Source organism: Natrix helvetica (assembly GCF_964273705.1).
Source record: "Natrix helvetica genome assembly, chromosome: 2".
In the NCBI taxonomy this organism is placed as follows: domain Eukaryota; kingdom Metazoa; phylum Chordata; class Lepidosauria; order Squamata; family Natricidae; genus Natrix; species Natrix helvetica.
In genome coordinates this window covers 142,595,103-142,613,009 of record NC_138552.1, presented here as the reverse complement: position 1 = coordinate 142,613,009, position 17,907 = coordinate 142,595,103, and the positions used below count along the sequence as shown (strand labels likewise).

Below are 17,907 nucleotides of genomic sequence, written 5' to 3'. Positions count from 1 at the left end.
AAGTCATAACAATGAAGGTTCATGTAGCAGTTCTCATGTTCTCAAAGGCAGGGGTGGGTTGCTGCCAGCATTACTGCTGGTTTGGCGCTCAAAAACATTTACATTTTCAAAGTGTTAAAAAAGGGAAAAAATGACATTTCTGCAATGAAAATTGTTCTGCGCATGCGCAGAAGCAAAAATCAAAATGGCGCCACCCTAGGAAAACCAGTTCGGGGACATGGCAAGCCTGGGTCATTGCCAGTTCCACAACCCAGGCCGCCAAGTTACTACTGGTTCAGCCGAACCGGTCAGAACCCACCTCTGCTCGCTTACACTGACTGTTTATTTCTAAAATATATTTAAATAAACTTATTGTGAATAACTAAAAAGTATAAACAAACAAGTAAATAAAACTCTTCAGTTGCTAATGTTACTCTTCGTCACTGCCCAGATCTAATTTCTTTGTTGCACAAAAAGTATATGTGGAACAACATGTATATGAGGGAGGAGCCGAAGTCGTGATGATACGATGTGCAATCTCAATGCTCTGAGATCGCAGTCAACACTTTTGCCACTGGGTGGTCCAAATGGACCTAAACCATCCCACAGAGATGGTGAACAGGAAGAATATGTTTTGCTGATCTCAGGGACATCGCAAAGTTCCTGATCGATCCAAGAGAAAGTCTTCAAGCCGGTGACAAAAAATCCAGCCATTTGGCTGATGAAGTCGGGGCGGCTCCAAAACGGTAGGATATGGAAAGAGAAAGTGTTTCCAGCTGGTGAGGAAATATTATTGTTTTAAAAGTGACTGCCTATAAAAAACTTAAAATAAATTCAAATTGGAGAACAGAAGAAATAAGCGGCGGAATTAAATTTGGAATGGTTTTGACAGGGTGTTATCTTTTTTTTTTTTTGAATGCTATCTTCATGGACAGAATTTATGTAAGACTTTTAAAACGAATGGATTAAGCCTTCTTCTTCTATTTTTTCTTTTTTTTTTCATTACTTTCTGGAACCTATGGTCTAAAACTCTCCTCTTTCAAAATGTATATGTGGAACTAATAAGCTTGACACTCAAAGGTATCACATATAGTAAGTTTACCCTAATTAATCTCTATAGTAAGTTTACCCTAATTAATTAACTTCTCACAATCAATATTCCTTTCTGTGAAAACAGGAGCGGATTTTTTAATAAGATGCTCATTTTCAGTCAATTAAAATGTTAATAGCAGCTTAATTTAAGCAATTCATTATGTTAACAGTTGCACTCCTAATGACAACTTTAGTGAATGCTGCATTAGCTAAATTATATTCCTAACAACTCTTCCTATCAAAAATATACTAAGTTGTCACATACCTATTCACTGAATGGCTCAAGGCATAGAAAGAAGCTCGGCTTGGATGGTACTCAGCCATATTTAGAATCTCCCGTATTGTTTTAGTGCATGGAGAAGGTAGCAGTCCCAAGCTGAATGTGACTGCATCTGCCACCAGAGGGTCAATGTTGCTAGTCCTCAATATTTGAAGGATAGCTCCCAAGCATTCTGGGGTTCCACACTGAACCAGGGCCTGGATTGTGATGGCACTATAAAAAAAGAAAAGAAAAAAAAGCAGAGGAATTAGAATTGATATAAAGGCATATTCACAGTACTGCTGCATTGGACAATGTACAGTCCGATTTGTCAGTGATATATTTCACTGCTTCTGCCGTAGAGTTTATTTCAACTGTTTTTCTGTATAGGTGAGCTATCAAAACATGTGGCTCCCAATATCTCTGAAAAATTAACCAATTAGAGCAGGGGTGTCAAACTCAAGCCTGGGGATCTGATTCGGCCCATGAGGTGCTTACATCTGGCCCAAGGGGCCATCCTGGAAACAGCAAAGGACCAGCCCGCGTTGCCTCTGCCAGTGAAAAAGGAGCCCGGGAGGAATCCCCATACTGTATTTTCGGCTGCCGCAGCCCTCTGTCCATGAAAATGGAGCTCGGGGGGGGGGGCGGGGCTGTGTGAGAGATTCAGGAGGCCGTCGTGGCCGAAAATGGAGCTTGGGAGCCTGTTTTTTCTGGCAGAGTGCTCAGGACCCTGTGGGGGCCCTGACACGAATGCCATCAAGCCAGCCACACCCACACTGGTCATGCCCCTCCAGGTCAACTGATGCAGTCCTCCACTGATGCAGCTCTCAATGAAATTGAGTTTGACAGCCCTGAATTAGAGTGATGATCAGCCAATAGTTATGCTGAATCTTTTAGTTTGTCACGTTCCAGTTTCCCTATCAATTGATGCCAACACATAGGCATTGTTGAGAGAACTCAGAAGTCCATAAATGTTTCATCCATTCTCTAATCCACAAAAATAAACAACTATAATATAATGGTATAACTCATCTTATAGAGGAAAATCCGTGAGGTTGATCCCAAGTTTAATGCTAGATAATACATGTACATTGCTTTGAAATCATCTTTGCAAATGTTATTTTAAAATGGTTTTTGTAGATTAATTTGATGCAAAAAGATTCATTTTTTTAATGTAGGTTGACAAGATTATGTGTGTTAGCCAACACATTTTGGCTCATTCAAAGGATATTGAATAAATCCAGTTATCTGATGAAACATAAATGTTTTGAAAGAATCTAGATGTGGGCTGATTCCCAAAAAACCCTTTGTCCTTCAACAATATTCCAGAGTCCACTGGAATTTGGCATCCAATCGCTTTAAATAAATAATAACCAAGTAAGTAGGAGTGGATGATTTTCTCTCTTTCATATACCCTTTGGTATTGGGCTTTTTCTGAATTGGAGATGAGAATATATAGAGCTGTGATGGTGAACCTATGCCATATGTGCCAGAAGTGGCATGCAGAGCCAACTCTCTGAGCGCGCCAGCTGTCACCCATTGCTCTTCTGGGTTCCAGCATGCACATGCACACCAGCCAGCTGGCCTTTGCGCACTGGGAGTGCTGGAAACTGGAAGAGCAGCTCCATGGCGTGCATGTGTGCACTGGGAAGCTGAGCTTCCAGTTTCCGGTGCACGTATGCGCACTGCCCAGCTGGTTTCTGTGCGCACATGCATGCCAGAAACTGGAAGACCAGGTGATTGGTGGACATGTGAATGCTGAAACTGGAAGCTCAGCTTTCCAGCATGAGCACATGTGCTGCGGAACTGCTCTTTCGGTTTCTGGCATTCCTGCGTGTGCGCACCAGGGAGCTGCTCTTCCGGTTTCCGGTACTTCCATGCGTGTGCACACACCCATTTTGGCACTTGGTGCCAAAAGGTTTTGCCAACACTGATATAGGAAGAAGTAAAAAAATCTTGTCACAAAAGTAGATTATCCACAGAGCTGTACTGAGTCTTCTATGCTTTGCTAGTAAAACTTTTGCCCACTACTCTCCCTGACTTATATTCATCAGCATTGGCTTCAGTGTAAGTTGATTATGGCCAAGTCATAGGGTCAAGGCATACGATTGAACATCCATTGGGTGGCTTATTTCTTTCCACTGTAGGGTTCTATTACAATAAGTCAACAGATGATGATGAAATACCTGGACGTTTCCATCAACTTTGGCACCATTGGGCCAAGTGTGCTATTATGCAAGCTTCTCAGGCCAGCAACAAATCTGTAGAACAAGTTGGCTCTTTTATGGTTCTGCTGAGAGACTGACAGCTTTTTTAATTCTTGAAGACTTTTCAGAACGGCATCACCATGCCTGAGAATTTTGGCCTCCACCTTCTCCAAAGACAGTTCTCTCTTTATCAGGCCAGTAACTGGGGGAAGAAGAAAAAAAGCATCTTTCAAATTGATACCATTACGTCACTGACAAGCTCAAAGGATAGTTGAACAACAAGTAGTTGTTTTGTGCTATTTCAAGAGTCGGCTTTGTCTGAGTGGAATTGCAAGTCCTTCCAACTGTAACCACTCATGCCCCCACTAAAGATACTCCTACAAGTTGAAGGATCCTCTGGAATGATGTGAAATATGGATGCCTCTGGTGCATACAGGGAATAAGCAAAGTCTAGATATCTAACTTTGTTCCTCTAATGCTTGGCCAGCATGAGGTACAACGCTATTACCTTATTGCAGTGCAAGTAGTTCTCAACGTATGACCATAATTGAGTTAAAATTTATATTGCTAAGTGAGACATATGTTGTGAGTTTTGCCCCACTTTACAACCTTTATTGCCATAGTTGTTAAATGAATCACTACAGTTGTTAAGTTAGTAACACGATTTTTAAGTGATCTGGCTTCCCAGTTGACTTTGCTGATCAGAAGGTTGTAAAAGTGGATCCCATGACCCTGGGGCACTGCAACAGTCATAAATATGAACCAGTTGCCAAGCATCTGAATTTTAATTACATGTCCATGGAGATATTGCAACAGTCGGAAGTGTGAAAAATGGTCACAAGTCACTTTTTCACTGCCGTTGTAACTTTGAATGGTCCCTAAATGAATTGTTGTAAGCCGACAACTGACTGTATTAGTTATCATAGTCAGTTTTATGTTACATCATTCAAGGATACAAACTCTCATCCTGGATACTGGCAAAATAATCAATTTTCTTTGTTTGTAAGCTAACCAGATGTCCAGGTGAGCAAAACAGAAGTGTTTCAGCCTTGGAATAATGTCACATTGAAATGCTTCTATTTCCAAATGAGTCTAATAGGAAACATTAACCCGATGTGTGTGTTTACCACTGTTCAAGTCACCAGTGGTAAATAGATTTTGCTAACTAATCCTGATGGACTTGATACTTAAAAAAAAAAAAGATCACCCAAAGATCTTATTGCCTTCTGTGCCTGAGTCATGAAGTGCAAATCAAAACAGTTTGCTCACAATCCCTCTCCGCATTGCATGGGGTAATTATTAAAGCATTCAGCCTTTGCACTGATGATTTTAAAATCTTTATTAAGGCTCTAAAGAAGGATAATAGTCAATGAGATACTGCACTCCACAACTGTGGCTGCTTCCATTATTTCCTTACAACGGACAATTCTTCGGTCAATCAATAAACCTAAATACTTCCTTTAAGGCCTCCTCTAGGAAACCAGGTAGGTAAAATATTAATTCATTTTTTTTCTCTATGGGTAGCATAGAAAAAACCCCACCCTACATCAGTGACTCCCAACCTTTTGGGCACCAGGGACTGGTTTCATGGAGAGAGGGTTTTCTAACGTCTGGATGGGGCATGGTTTCGCATGCTGCCTGCTTCCTGTGGATGGGACTTCACTTGTTTATGAGGCCTGGTTTCTGGCAGGCCACGGCCTGTGGTGCCAACCCACAGACTGGAGGTTTGTACCCCTGCCTTCCATGACTGATAGGAACTAGAAGATCATAGTGGAAATCATTGCTTAAAGACTTACCATCCATGTTCCTGTTGTTGATGTTGGCAATGTTTTCATATTTCAGAGTTTGAATGACTTTCGCCATCATGCCATATTGATTTCTATTGCAATAAGGGGGAAAAAAAGCAATACAAAGCTTTGTACAAAGTAACATGCTGTTGTTTGCAACCATAGATGCAAACTGTGATCAGGAAGAGGTCGGGGGAATAACCTTATGCAACTTACTTGTACGAGGAGGGCAGGAACAAGTGTTTCTCAGTGCAAATGACTTCAGATATATGCTTTTTCTTTGTATCCACAGTATAGTGGCAATGTTGGTTGCTGCTTATCAGGGTGGATAAAGGTGCATTCTACAAACAAAATTGGGGTTGAATTAGATTCAAAACCAAAACCACTATAAGCTTATTTTTTAAAAAACAAAATCCATAAAAGTTACTTTCGTGCTGGGAATCATAGAGGAGGGACCTACAGAGAGTTTCACCGTTTCATCTAGAAATGCTGCATTTTTATACTGTATTGGACTTGCTGACCATTTCCCTTCTTGCTAATCGTTCTAGTACAAATGTGGACAGAGCAAAGGAAGAATGGAACATTCAATCCTTCTTCTACCCAAGCTGGTGGGTCATCTTCAAACAGTCTTTGCTTATCAACAGTGACCAGAATAACAATTAGGGCTGCTGTCCATAGAATATGATTTCTATGATGACTTGTTTAGCTTGTCATCTATTTTGGTGAGCTGGTGTGGATGGGATTTGCTTTGTTCAGGTGCTTTTGCTGCATTTCCATTTGGATGACAACTATACAGTTAAACGATCTTCCTCCCTTGAAAAAAATCATGTAAAATTCCAGGTTAATCCATACCTATCACCATTTATCATTTATATTAGCAACAATTTAAAAAAACCTGTTGTGGCCTGCCAGTGGAGCTGGCAGCAGATTTAGACAGTTGAGGAGGTTGGGGAGGGACATGAGCTAATTCTGGAGTCTGGGGAAGGCTCTGATGAGGGCTCTGTGTCAGAGGCAGAGAGGGGGCCAGGGCCGTATGCCAGTTATCAGCTGCCTTCAGAGTCAGATGTCAGTAAGGCAAATGAACAGCTGGAGCCTCTTCCCAGTGTGCGCATGTGCAGAGTTGCAAGACGAAGAGAACAACTAAAGAACAGGGGTCGACTTGGGAGTAAGGACACAGGTGGACGATGAATAGCCCCTCCCAGAGGAAATAAAAAAGGAGCGAAAGGATTTACTTTTTAGGCAGAATGCCCCAATTTAATTTGAGATCTTCTGCATGTTGTGAACCACTTCATAGGTTTAGAAAGGCCAATCCCAAGAACAAAGCAAAGTGAGGATCTTAGATCATGACTCCTGCTAGAAACTTGCATTTCCCTTTTTTAAATTTTAATACTTGGTTGCTCATTAAAAAAAAATTCTTACTTGACCTCTGAGAAAAGATATTTCAATTATATTGATAAAAATGATAGTTTAGTTCTGTAATGACAGTGATTATGGAAAATGTGGTCTATCTCAGTCATATAACACAAATAGTGCATATTTTCTCTCACGCTCCGTGTACTCACCAAGCCTTTAATGAAAGCAATTGGGCTGACATAATCTCTGATAGGGTTGAAGTTCTCACAAGATTTCAGATTTCTTGTTATTTCAATGTCGACTAAATTAGCAGTGTTGGTTTTTCTATTTTTTACTTCAATGCTGCTGTCACATTCTCCATATACGGTATCCTACAAAGACAAAAATACCACACTTCTCTTTAGTCAACCAAAGCAAGTTTAATGACCCCAAAACCCACTTCTCATGGGGGCAACAGTTTGCCTGGGTCACTGAGCCATATTTAATCATATTGAAAGAAAACAGGATGGATATGTTCTTTACCATGGGCAATGTTCGGATATTGTCTTCTGTCTCCGTTGGCACAAGGAGAGCAGAGATGATGCCTCTTTTGATGTTGAGTATATGTGTAGCTTCGTTATCCACAGGGTATATCTCAACATTCCTCTCATCCTGAATTTTGACTTTCAGCTCATATCTGCCCAAACAAAAAAATTACATATTTAGAGAAAGAAAAGCATTGTTTAACATTTCTTCACGTTCCAGCCCAACCCTATAGTCTTCAATAGTCTTCTGTTTGTTTCTCCAGCCATCTCGTTCTTGGATCTATTCCCCAGCATCTATTACCACTTGGGGGTTCCAAAGCATTTTGGATTGCTATGGCTTGTTTCTATCTTCAAGAGCTTTTTAAGTAGGTTTCACAATGTACCAATTGCTTGCACCATCCTCATGAATCACTTCAGTCAATCTTATCATGATGCTTGGCAGTATATCATTCTCTGAACCGAATCTGTTCACAACAGGCAGTCTTATAAAGAATCCTACATTAGTTTTAAAACCTTTACGTGTACTAGTTGATTGTCATATTTTCCCTAATTTCTTTTACATTATAAAATAACTCCATGCCTAGCATATTGTCTCTCCAGCTATTCTCTATAATAGAATATTATATAGATTTTCATTACATATATATAAATCATCATCATCATCATCAAGCTTCTCTGTTATAATTGAAATATATAGATATCTCTTCTCCCCAAATTGTAGGATCTCTGCCAGGATTGTATCTACTTTTAAACAAAGAAAATATTACAGTATATGTCATGATGCATAAAGAAAACAAAAGAGAGAAGGAGAAATCCCAAGGTTTTATTTGGCCCAATGCATTTCAGAAAATGTGTCCCTTTTTTTAAAAAAATATTTTTTAAAAAAATGTGCAATGGAACCTTCTTGTAAAAGGAAGTTTTTTTCCTGAAATGCCTCAGGGCATTTTTTTTTTCATTTATACCTGGAATTCTTCTTTCTCTCTTTTTATGTGTTTCTGTTTAAAATGCATTGTGGCAAGTGTTGGTGACATGTTTTAATAGTTGTCATAACAAAGAGCAGGATCCTTCCTTGTCCGTATACAATACAATACAATACAATACAATACAATACAATGCAATGCAATGCAATGCAATGCAATACAATACAATAGCAGAGTTGGAAGGAACCTTGGAGATCTTCTAGTCCAACCTCCTGCCTAGGCAGGAAACCCTATACCGTTTCAGACAGATGGCTATCCAACATCTTCTTAAAGACTTCCAGTGTTGGGGCATTCAGAACTTCTGGAGGCAAGTTGTGCCACTGATTAATTGTTCTAACTGTCAGGAAATTTCTCCTCACTTCTAAGTTGCTTCTCTCCTTGATTAGTTTCCACCCAATGCTTCTTGTTCTACCCTCAGGTGCCTTGGAAAATAGTTTGACTCCCTCTTCTTTGTGACAGCCCCTGAGATATTGGAACACTGCTATCATGTCTCCCCTAGTCCTTCTTTCTATTAAACTAGACATACCCAGTTCCTGCAACCGTTCTTCATATGTTTTAGTCTCCAGTTCCCTAATCATCTTTGTTGCTCTTCTCTGCACTCTTTCTAGAGTCTCCACATCTTTTCTATATCGTGGCGACAAAAACTGAATGCAGTATTACAAGTGTGGCCTTACCAAGGCATTATAAAGTGGTATTAAGACTTCCCGTGATCTTGATTCTATCCCTCTGTTTATGTAGCCTAGAACTATATTGGCTTTTTTGGCAGCTGCTGCACACTGATGGCTCATATTTAAATGGTTGTCCACTAGGACTCCAAGATCCGTCTCACAGTTACTACTATTGAGGAAGGTACCCCCTATACTATACCTGTGCATTTTGTTTTTCTTGTCTAAATGTAGAACCTTACTCTTTTCACCATTGAATTTCATTTTATTAGATAGTGCCCAATGTTCAAGTTTGTCAAGATCCTTCTGTATCTTAAGCCTGTCTTCTGGAGTGTTGGCTATTCCTGCCAGCTTGGTGTCATCTGCAAATTTGATGAGTTCCCCTTTTATTCCCTCATCGAAATCATTGATGAAGATGTTGAAGAGTACTGGGCCTAAAACAGAGCCTTGGGGTACTCCACTGCATACTTCCCTCCATGTATATGCAGTTCCATTGAGGAATACACGTTGAGTGCAGTTGGTCAGCCAGTTAGGAATCCATCTGGTGGTGATGCTGTCCAACCCACATTCTTCTACTTTATCTAGTAGTAGGTTATGGTCTACCTTATCAAAAGCCTTTACTGAAGTCCAAGTAAATACAATTTTATATGTCCCGAATCGTTTAGCAAAACTCTGTTTTCAAACTACCTTCCGTTTGAAATGTTTTTCCAACAGTTGGTTTGCAGACAAAGAAATAAAACACTTGTGTTCCTGAAATTTCTTTCATAGGTGACTTGTAAAAATGGGGGTTTCCTCCCCCTGAATTTGTGTTTCACAACTTTGGAAAAAAATGAACGGGTGTTTGGAAATCTAAAATCTTTCCTTCCTACATGGGGCTCTACGCCTGCAAAAGAGATTTCGAGCTGGTTGCTTTACGACAATCATGAAAGCATACAGACTCTTGATGTTCTGCTCAGAGTCTGAGTACTGTTGCACCATTACACTTCCCTGGTTCCATGAAGAATATCAGAAAGATGATAATTAAAGATATGAAGAAAAGCAGGCTTCTGGATAAGATAAGGCTAGTTGCTTCAAAGCTTATGGAATGCTGTAGCAACACACCATGTCTGAGTGTAGGATAAAAGCTATGTGGAACAGAACTGTACAGTTCATTCTCTGGTTCTTCCTTTGGGACACAACCAGGAGTGGGCTGCTACAGGTTCGGCCGGGTTTGGAGAACCTGTAGCTAGCATTATGGCCGGTTCGGAGAACCTCCAAATCCCACCCCTGGCTGGCCCCACCCCACCTACCACACACACCCTGCCACCTCACCACATCCCTCACAGGAGTCTCCACACGGCCTATTTTGGATGTGAGGTAAGCGCAGGGCCCACATGGAGGCTTGGGGAGGGGAAAAAACGGGCCTCCTGGAAGGACTCCAGAGCCCAGGGGAGGCAGTTTTTGCCCTCCCAGAGGCTCGAGGAAAGCTTCTGTAGTCTGGGGAAAGTGAAAACGCCCCCCACATGGTGCAGGAGGCTGACTAGGCCACACCCACCCAGCAACCGAGCAGAGAACCCATTGCTGAAATTTCTGAAGCCCACCCTTAGACACAACCGCCATGATAGCAGTATTCCACTATTAGATGGGCTGCCCCAAAGAAGAGGGGGTTCAACTTATTTTCCAAAGGACCAAAAGGCAAGACAAGAAACAATGGATGGAAAGTAATCAAGGAGAGAAGCAACCTGGAATATTTAAGGATATTAAGGAATATTTAAACTTCCTAACAATGAGGACAATTAACCACTGGCATGAATGTCTTTCCTTCAGAAGTTGTGGGTTCTTCATCACTGGAGGTCTTTAAGAAGAGACTGGACAGTCACTTGCCTGAAATATTATAGGTTCTCCTGCATGAGCAGGGGGTTGGACTAGAAGACCTCCAAGGTCCCTTCCAGCTCTATTCCGACTGGATTGCTCAGTATTCAATGTCACTCACGTCAGAAAACATTTAGCTAGCATTAGAATCCTATAGAAAATTAGGCAGGACTTTTTTCTTACTGGGACATGGCAGCAGTAAATTCATCTGAATTCTTCGATTTCTTTAACAGAGCCTTTCCCTGGGCATCAATACCATACACCTCTTCGAGGATACACTGGTTCACCTTCAGGACAAAATTGTGGAGTTGTGGAACTTCCAGCTCAACCTGAAAACAGAGAAGTTTAAAGGTGTAAAACACTGGTTATGAAGCCAATTAATCTGGAACCACTTGGGCATATTGTGCAGGATATTTTCAGAACAGCTACTGCTACTTTCCAGTGTGGCTGTGCACAGATGGCTGGGGATCTTGCTACTTAATTACTTAGCTGCAGTAATTAAGATGTTTAAAAGAGAGCAGTGGAATTAACCCCAGGGAAGGTGTGGAGCACCCATGCCATTGCTGTACTAAATAAAATTAGGATTCAGGGCTTCAGTTCATCAATCTGTTGGCATCGTTTGATATACATTAGATCATTTCCACAGTTTTGACTAGAATGATACGCAGATCAGATGGGATTGTGATCAGAGAAACTGGTTATATGGAGGAGTTAATTATATTTGTTATAATTTTTTTTTAAAAAATCAGAAAATGTCTCTAGCTTTAGCCAGGAATGAGTTGATAGGAATAAACTTTAAACACCTGTATTTTGTATGTAGCACATATGAGATCTAGAGGAGGGGTCCCTAACCATAGTCTGCTGCCTAGTCCCAGGCCGTAGCTTGTTCAGATCTGGGCTGTGGAAGTGGTGGGTGAGTGTCAGAATATTCATAAAACTGGCAGAGACATGGTAACAAGGTCAGCCAATGCATAGGCATGACAACTGGGTCAGCCAGTGGGAACTATTTGGTGACGGAGAGCCATGCCAGATGGCTCAGAGCCTGGGCGTGGCTTATCTATGTAGCTCTGAGTCTGTGCAAGAGAACTAATCTAGTTTGCTCTCTGAATTGAAACTGAAAACTGATCTCTCCTTTCTACCACGTTGGAAGAATCTGCTGTTGGTATTGTACATTTCTTCACGTGTTATGATGTATACAAAGAAGTTAATGAATCCTGCTGAATCAGTTATCTGTGTGTGCTTTCTGGATTTGATATTTGCGACAAACTCTGACAGTGAGCATGTGTGTAAAGCTGCATTTGTGAAAGCAGCACGTGTGTGAAACTGTGCCCTCTCTTCCACTGCCCCGCCTCTACCCATCCTCCAAACTGGAAAGGATGGAGACCCCTGATCTCAAGTCATTAGCTAAAATCAGCCATTTAAACTCAATTACAATAACAACTATTAGGATTTTTTTCTGTGCTATTTTTTTGGGTGGTTTATGATCTCTCTGCTGTATGTAAATTCCCCATCTACTTGAACATAGTTTTAAGGTGCTGGTATGTTTAAAAGGTTGTATAGCCTGATCATCTGCAAATATTTGATCCTACCCCTTTCTTACCTTGCACTTAATTTTTGAGCCGCTGTGGGAATCTGCTGTTCCAGCCACACCATTTGTGATTTCCGTTTCATAATCATAGATGTACTTTCTAAAGGGCTTAAATCTGGTTGCGTCTCCTAGAAGACATAAGTATGTTTGTATGAATTTCCCCTTACAATTGTTTGGATTTAAATGATTGCAAAATAAGTGCAGTTCTTCATCTTATTATGCATTCTAGGTAAATAACTTATTCGCATAGAACTTATTTTTTTCCCTTTTTCTGTCATTTATTTTCTCAAGACACTTTGGGATACTGCAAACAATTCCGCGTAAAAATGGTTACTTTGTCAGGGTACATCGGAAAACATTCGAGACCAAATCTTATTCTGTGACACAAGTCATTGCATTAATTTGGAAATATAAACATATTTCTCCTTAATCTTTCTATTAGGTTCTCTTGAGGCTAAAATGATGTACCAATAATGTTTTGAGCTCTTTGGAGAAAGCACAAAGCTTAAAACAATAGTTACTTTCTATGATTATACCACTCATACATTTAAATGTAGACAGCATAGTGAGATGCATTGCAAAACAATATTATCTTTTCTAGCTACCATGCCCCTGTTGGATCAGGATTATGGGAGTTGTATAACCATGATCATCTGGAACTACAATCTTTCACATGTATGCAGTGGTGGGATTCAGCCAGATCGCACCACTTTGGAAGAACCGGTTGGTAACTTTCTGAGCAGTTTGGTGAACTGCATTTTAACCTCCTCCAAACTGTACATATTTAATATTTAATTTTTATTGTATTTTTGTGATATTCTCTATGGACTGTACACCGCCCCGAGTCCCTTCTGGGAGAGGGGGCGGTCTAGAAGCACAAATAAATAAATAAATAAATAAATAAATAATAAACTGGTTGTTGGAAGAAATCATTAGGGCAGAAAACCGGTTGTTAAATTATTTGAATCCCACCACTGCATTTATGGTATTCATGATATACAGGGACAACTAAATGAAAACAATCAGCTGATGAGCATTGCTATTTCAGTCCCCATAGTAGTGGTCTTGAAAAAAAAGTCTAGATACCTTGATTAATATTTTCTCAAATAGGTTACCCAAGTATTCTTCTTCCTACATCTAAATGTAATGTTGAATTCTAAGCCTGCAAAAATCCCACTTCTTCCTCTTTTCCTTCTTTTGCAAAGCCACCATTACAAAGCTAATAAATAAGATAAAAATCTGGACAATTTCTGCATGAGACCGCCATGTTGTCTGTAGATGGCGCCAAAGGGCTACGTTTGGAAAAACAAGGCTTATCAGGGGACAGAGAGCAAAACAAACTCACCAGATACTTTGACCCTCAAGAAGAACGCCATGTAATCAGCCAAGCATTTAAGAATAAACAATTTTTCCCGAGTTGCTCATAAGCACTTTCTGATCTTTGACTCTTGTGATTTTAATCTGCAAATTCTACTAATATTTCATTTTCAAGTCAATTTTCTCCTTCTGTCCTTTCCTTGCCATTCCTATGTGTGTGTATTGCTGTTATGTGTGAAAACTTAAAAAAAACAGATGTCAACATTTCCCAATTATAATTCTGGGAAATAAATTATTATGCAGCTTCCTTTATTCTGCCCTTCCTCCACAACCATCAAAATATATGCCAAAAGCCAAGTAAATGCTACTTGGAACAACAATACTAGTTTATTTTCCAGCCCTACAGTATGTGAAGCTAAAATTCTTTCAGTTTTCTGAAGGCAAATTACTTGGACGGTCTGAGTAGAAATTATACATCATTACTGTAATTAGTTTAGAGGAAGAGGGTTTAGTAGTGGAGAAAAAAAAATCTTTTGCAATCCACTGGACAAATAAAATAACCAGCATATTAAACACAAGTGGATAGCTTTTATTTTTAAAAAGTATTGCGGGTACATTTACTTCCTTTAATTGTTCACTCTCCCTATTCTCCCCCCATCCGCCTCAAATCTGAATCAGATTTTAAATACTGAAATATTATTTCAAAGAGTGTAACTTCTACTATTAGCTTCCAAGTGATTGGTTAACTGATGATGGGCTAACAACTTGGCATTGATTCTTAGCGATGACATTGATTTAAGTTTTCTAAGAGTATCTGTTCTTCAGTTGGACCCTTCATGCTGTGTTCCTATACAGCCACCTTACTGAAGATTATGAGTTTGATCCTAGGTAGAGGTAGATGTAGGGTCTCCTGCTTGGCCAGGGGATTGGACTAGAATGGTCCCTTTCATCTCTGTTCATCTGTTACTTCTGCTGATCAGCCTTTTCTCTTCTCTTTCCTTCCTTCTCTTCAACCATGGTGGGCTTCTCAAGGAAGCAGGGTGTTTGCTAAGGCCTCCAAAATATGAGAAGTCTGATTTATACCATAATCCATTTGTTTCCTTGACTATCTTTCTTCTTCTTGTGCCATATCTGTCATCGGTCCAACCTGAAAGTTTGCTTAATGATTATTCTATAGCAGCCAGGAAAAAAGAAGGAATCGCATAAAGGAAGATATTAAAAAGGAATTACTTGAACAAACAGGGCTTTTAATTTGAATAAAATACTTATTCAAGTAACTCCTTTCATCTTCTGTAGAATGAAAGTCTTCTATTGAATAATAAAATTTATTCTGTAGAGTAAATTTAAAAATGCAATTAATTGTGCCCTTTCCAGCTTAGAAATCATTTGTCTACCAACAATTAAGGCAATATAGCTAACAAAAATACAACCCTAATAAAGAATCGTGTGATACTGTCTGGTCTTACATTTGGGATAGATTCTTGTGCAAGCATCTTTGTAGTCTATAAAACCTTTTATGAACAGGAAACAAAGGCCCAGGAATTTCTCTCTTTACAAAATGGATATAGTTTTTTTTTTATGTTATAGACTTCTATTGTATTAAATCAAGTATCAGATAAATAGGCCTTTTTGTGGGCTTGATAATAAAAACAATGAAAAATTTAAAAAACCGAAACCCCACAGCTTCAATTGTAGATTATATTAGCAAAATGTAGTATAGTTTCTATGAAACTATTCTATTTATATGATTTTAAAGTATTAAGGCAGTGCTCCATTTCAGACGATGATCTTAAGCTTGTTGATTGAACTGTAAAACTAGGTTGATTTTTATTCTCTTTGTTAACAAGAGGTCAGTCTTTTGTGTTGTGTTAACAGTTAAGACAGAAACACCTGGATGATCAGAAAACAGCAATTCATGTTTGATTGGCAAATGTGTGGGTGAAAATCATACTAGCAAAAATCAACACCATCTACTACAAAACCTGAAAGTGATTGCTTCAGTGAGATAAAACATGTAATTCATACATGTCTCTGACTGAATTATTTTTTAAAAATCCTTTTATATTACTATCTATTTGTCTGTCTGTCTGCTGCTGTTAACACATAAAAGTATAAAGAGACTCTTAATTTGGATTAAATAAGTATCTCCCAAAACTGATGCATTTTCTAAACCTGCTCTAGATTTTTGTGGAACCAAGAGCCAGTTTGGTCTAGTGGTTAAAGCTTCAGGCAAGAAACCAGGAGACTGTGAGTTCTAGTCTCACCTTTGGCATGAAAGTCAACATCTCTCTCAGCCCAGAGTTGGTGTGGGGGAAATTGGAGGAGGAAGGTGCATTGGATATGTTTGTTGCCTTGAGTCATTTATAAAAAAGTAATAATGAATAACAATCAACCTCTATGCAAGGAATATTCCCTTAAGCCTCCTCACATAATATTGAATGTAGCCCACTGGATGTAACCCATAAGTATGCCCGTGTGCTTAGCCAAGCCTTGATAGATCCAACTTGTTTTATATCAGAATCCAGTGAGTTCCATCATTAACTTTAGAATCTAGTGGAGGAAATAATCTTGCTGAATGCTATTTTTTTTTAAGTAGGCAACGAATGCACAGAGAAGCAACCTCACTGTGTGAAATATGACAACCACTCAAACACAAAAAGAAACAAGACACAAACTCCAGTAAACTTCTTTTGTTCCAAGCAACACGATTCCCATCCAAGCATATCCTTTCTTAAATGTACCAATCAGGCAATCCTCTATGGAAATAAGTACAAGCACTGAAATACAACCTTGATTGCAATACCAGACAAATAATTTAAATACTGCAGCTTTTTTTGTGTGTGTGTGTGGGGTCAGATCTATCTAATCCATGAAGGGGCTTGAGATGCAAAGTCTTGTAGACCTGGCTGATCTGTAAATAGTGTTGATAAATAATATGTGATAAAATAAAGAGGGTATTAGGCTGCCATGTTGAATCCAGTTAACATTTGCGTTTGGCTCCCTGAAAGCTGTATTTATGATTGCGAGTGCATCATTGTTCAATCCTTTGATGTTTAAATCTGAAATGACCCCTTCTGCCTCAAAACAGATGGACTCCCAAGGAAGGATCTTCTTGACACAACCACTATTGACTGTTATCCTGACTCTCCTAAGCAATAACTTAGGTAAAGATTTAATTTTCAAGTTGTAAACTGTGTCGTCATTTCTATATTTTTAAACGACAGCAAAAACCACACAGGGGATTCAAGTGGGAAAAAAAGTAGGATATAAATCTAAGAAAGAAACTCTTTGACAGATGGCATCCCCATAAGCACATACTATTCCTAAAAATAAGCAGAACCAGCGTTTCTATAACATCTTATAAACTATTCCAGCCCATCAGATCATTTGTTCGATTCCCGATATTCCCTATAAAGTTGAAATCATGTGTATGCTGAGCCCATACCACACGCCTGACTTCAAGCTAATACGGAAGGTAGGTGAAACAAATCACTTTGCATGCCAATGGGCCAGATCCAGAACCATTCTTATTTTAATAAATTCATTACAACAACATGTCATAATTCTAATCATCTGTCAAAACCGCTCTTATTCTTAGCCACCTGACTATTGAATATTTTCACATCAAGGTTGTTTCTGGAGTTAAAAAGAGCCGACCTTCTCCCCCAGCCACATGAGAGGTCCCTACTTACGTGTTAAAGCCTCATTGCTTAGCAGAAGCAGTAGCAACAGGGGCCACAGCTGTGGGTGCCCCATGTTGAAAAGCAACCTTGGGCTGCTCTGCTCCCTTCTGCTTCTCGTCCTCCAACAACAGAGTCACTTTGACTGTCCCTACTTGGACCTGCCTTTAAATACTCCCTGGCAAAGCAGCTGAGCCAAAGGGTTTAGAGTGCTCAGAGCAAATTGCAAAAGGTCCAAAGGTTATAGTCCTGCATCCTCTTTGCAATAGTCCCAGTGAGCTACTCTGAGCTGGTTCAGCCCATGCCAACGGGTGTTAGAAGGCACAGGGAAGCAGAATAGCCCTTTGAAATTGCAGCACATCTTATCGCTGATGGGGGAGATTTCATTGCAAGGGCTTGCAAAAAATATGCCTAGCTATAAAGCCAAAGGAACTTATCACTTAGGGAGAAAATATATTCCGGGCGCTAGCTAAAAGCGCTGAATAGAAAACAATACCCAAAGGGTGTCCTTTGATCCAGAGTACAACTATAAGTATAACCACCAACCGGTTTAGTTTGCCGAAGATCTGCCAAGTTGGCTTACTACCCCAAAGCATTTGGGACTTTCCAGCTGTTAAGCAGATTC

At 39.7% G+C, this 17,907-nt stretch overlaps 1 protein-coding gene across 1 annotated transcript in view; it reads right to left on the bottom strand.

Annotated features, from left to right (window-relative positions):
- APOB (apolipoprotein B) overlaps positions 1-17,425 on the bottom strand; it is a 51,459-nt gene extending 34,034 nt beyond the window's left edge. The window contains exons 1-9 of the mRNA XM_081943147.1: positions 17,295-17,425; positions 12,298-12,413; positions 10,881-11,026; positions 7,200-7,353; positions 6,887-7,048; positions 5,541-5,665; positions 5,334-5,416; positions 3,517-3,739; positions 1,337-1,564 (exon numbers count right to left, since the gene is read on the bottom strand). Of these exons, the coding sequence (XP_081799273.1) occupies positions 1,337-1,564; positions 3,517-3,739; positions 5,334-5,416; positions 5,541-5,665; positions 6,887-7,048; positions 7,200-7,353; positions 10,881-11,026; positions 12,298-12,413; positions 17,295-17,358 (1,301 nt within the window). The 5' untranslated portion in view covers positions 17,359-17,425. The remainder of the gene's footprint in view (positions 1-1,336; positions 1,565-3,516; positions 3,740-5,333; positions 5,417-5,540; positions 5,666-6,886; positions 7,049-7,199; positions 7,354-10,880; positions 11,027-12,297; positions 12,414-17,294) is intronic.
- Positions 17,426-17,907: the final 482 nt, after the last annotated feature.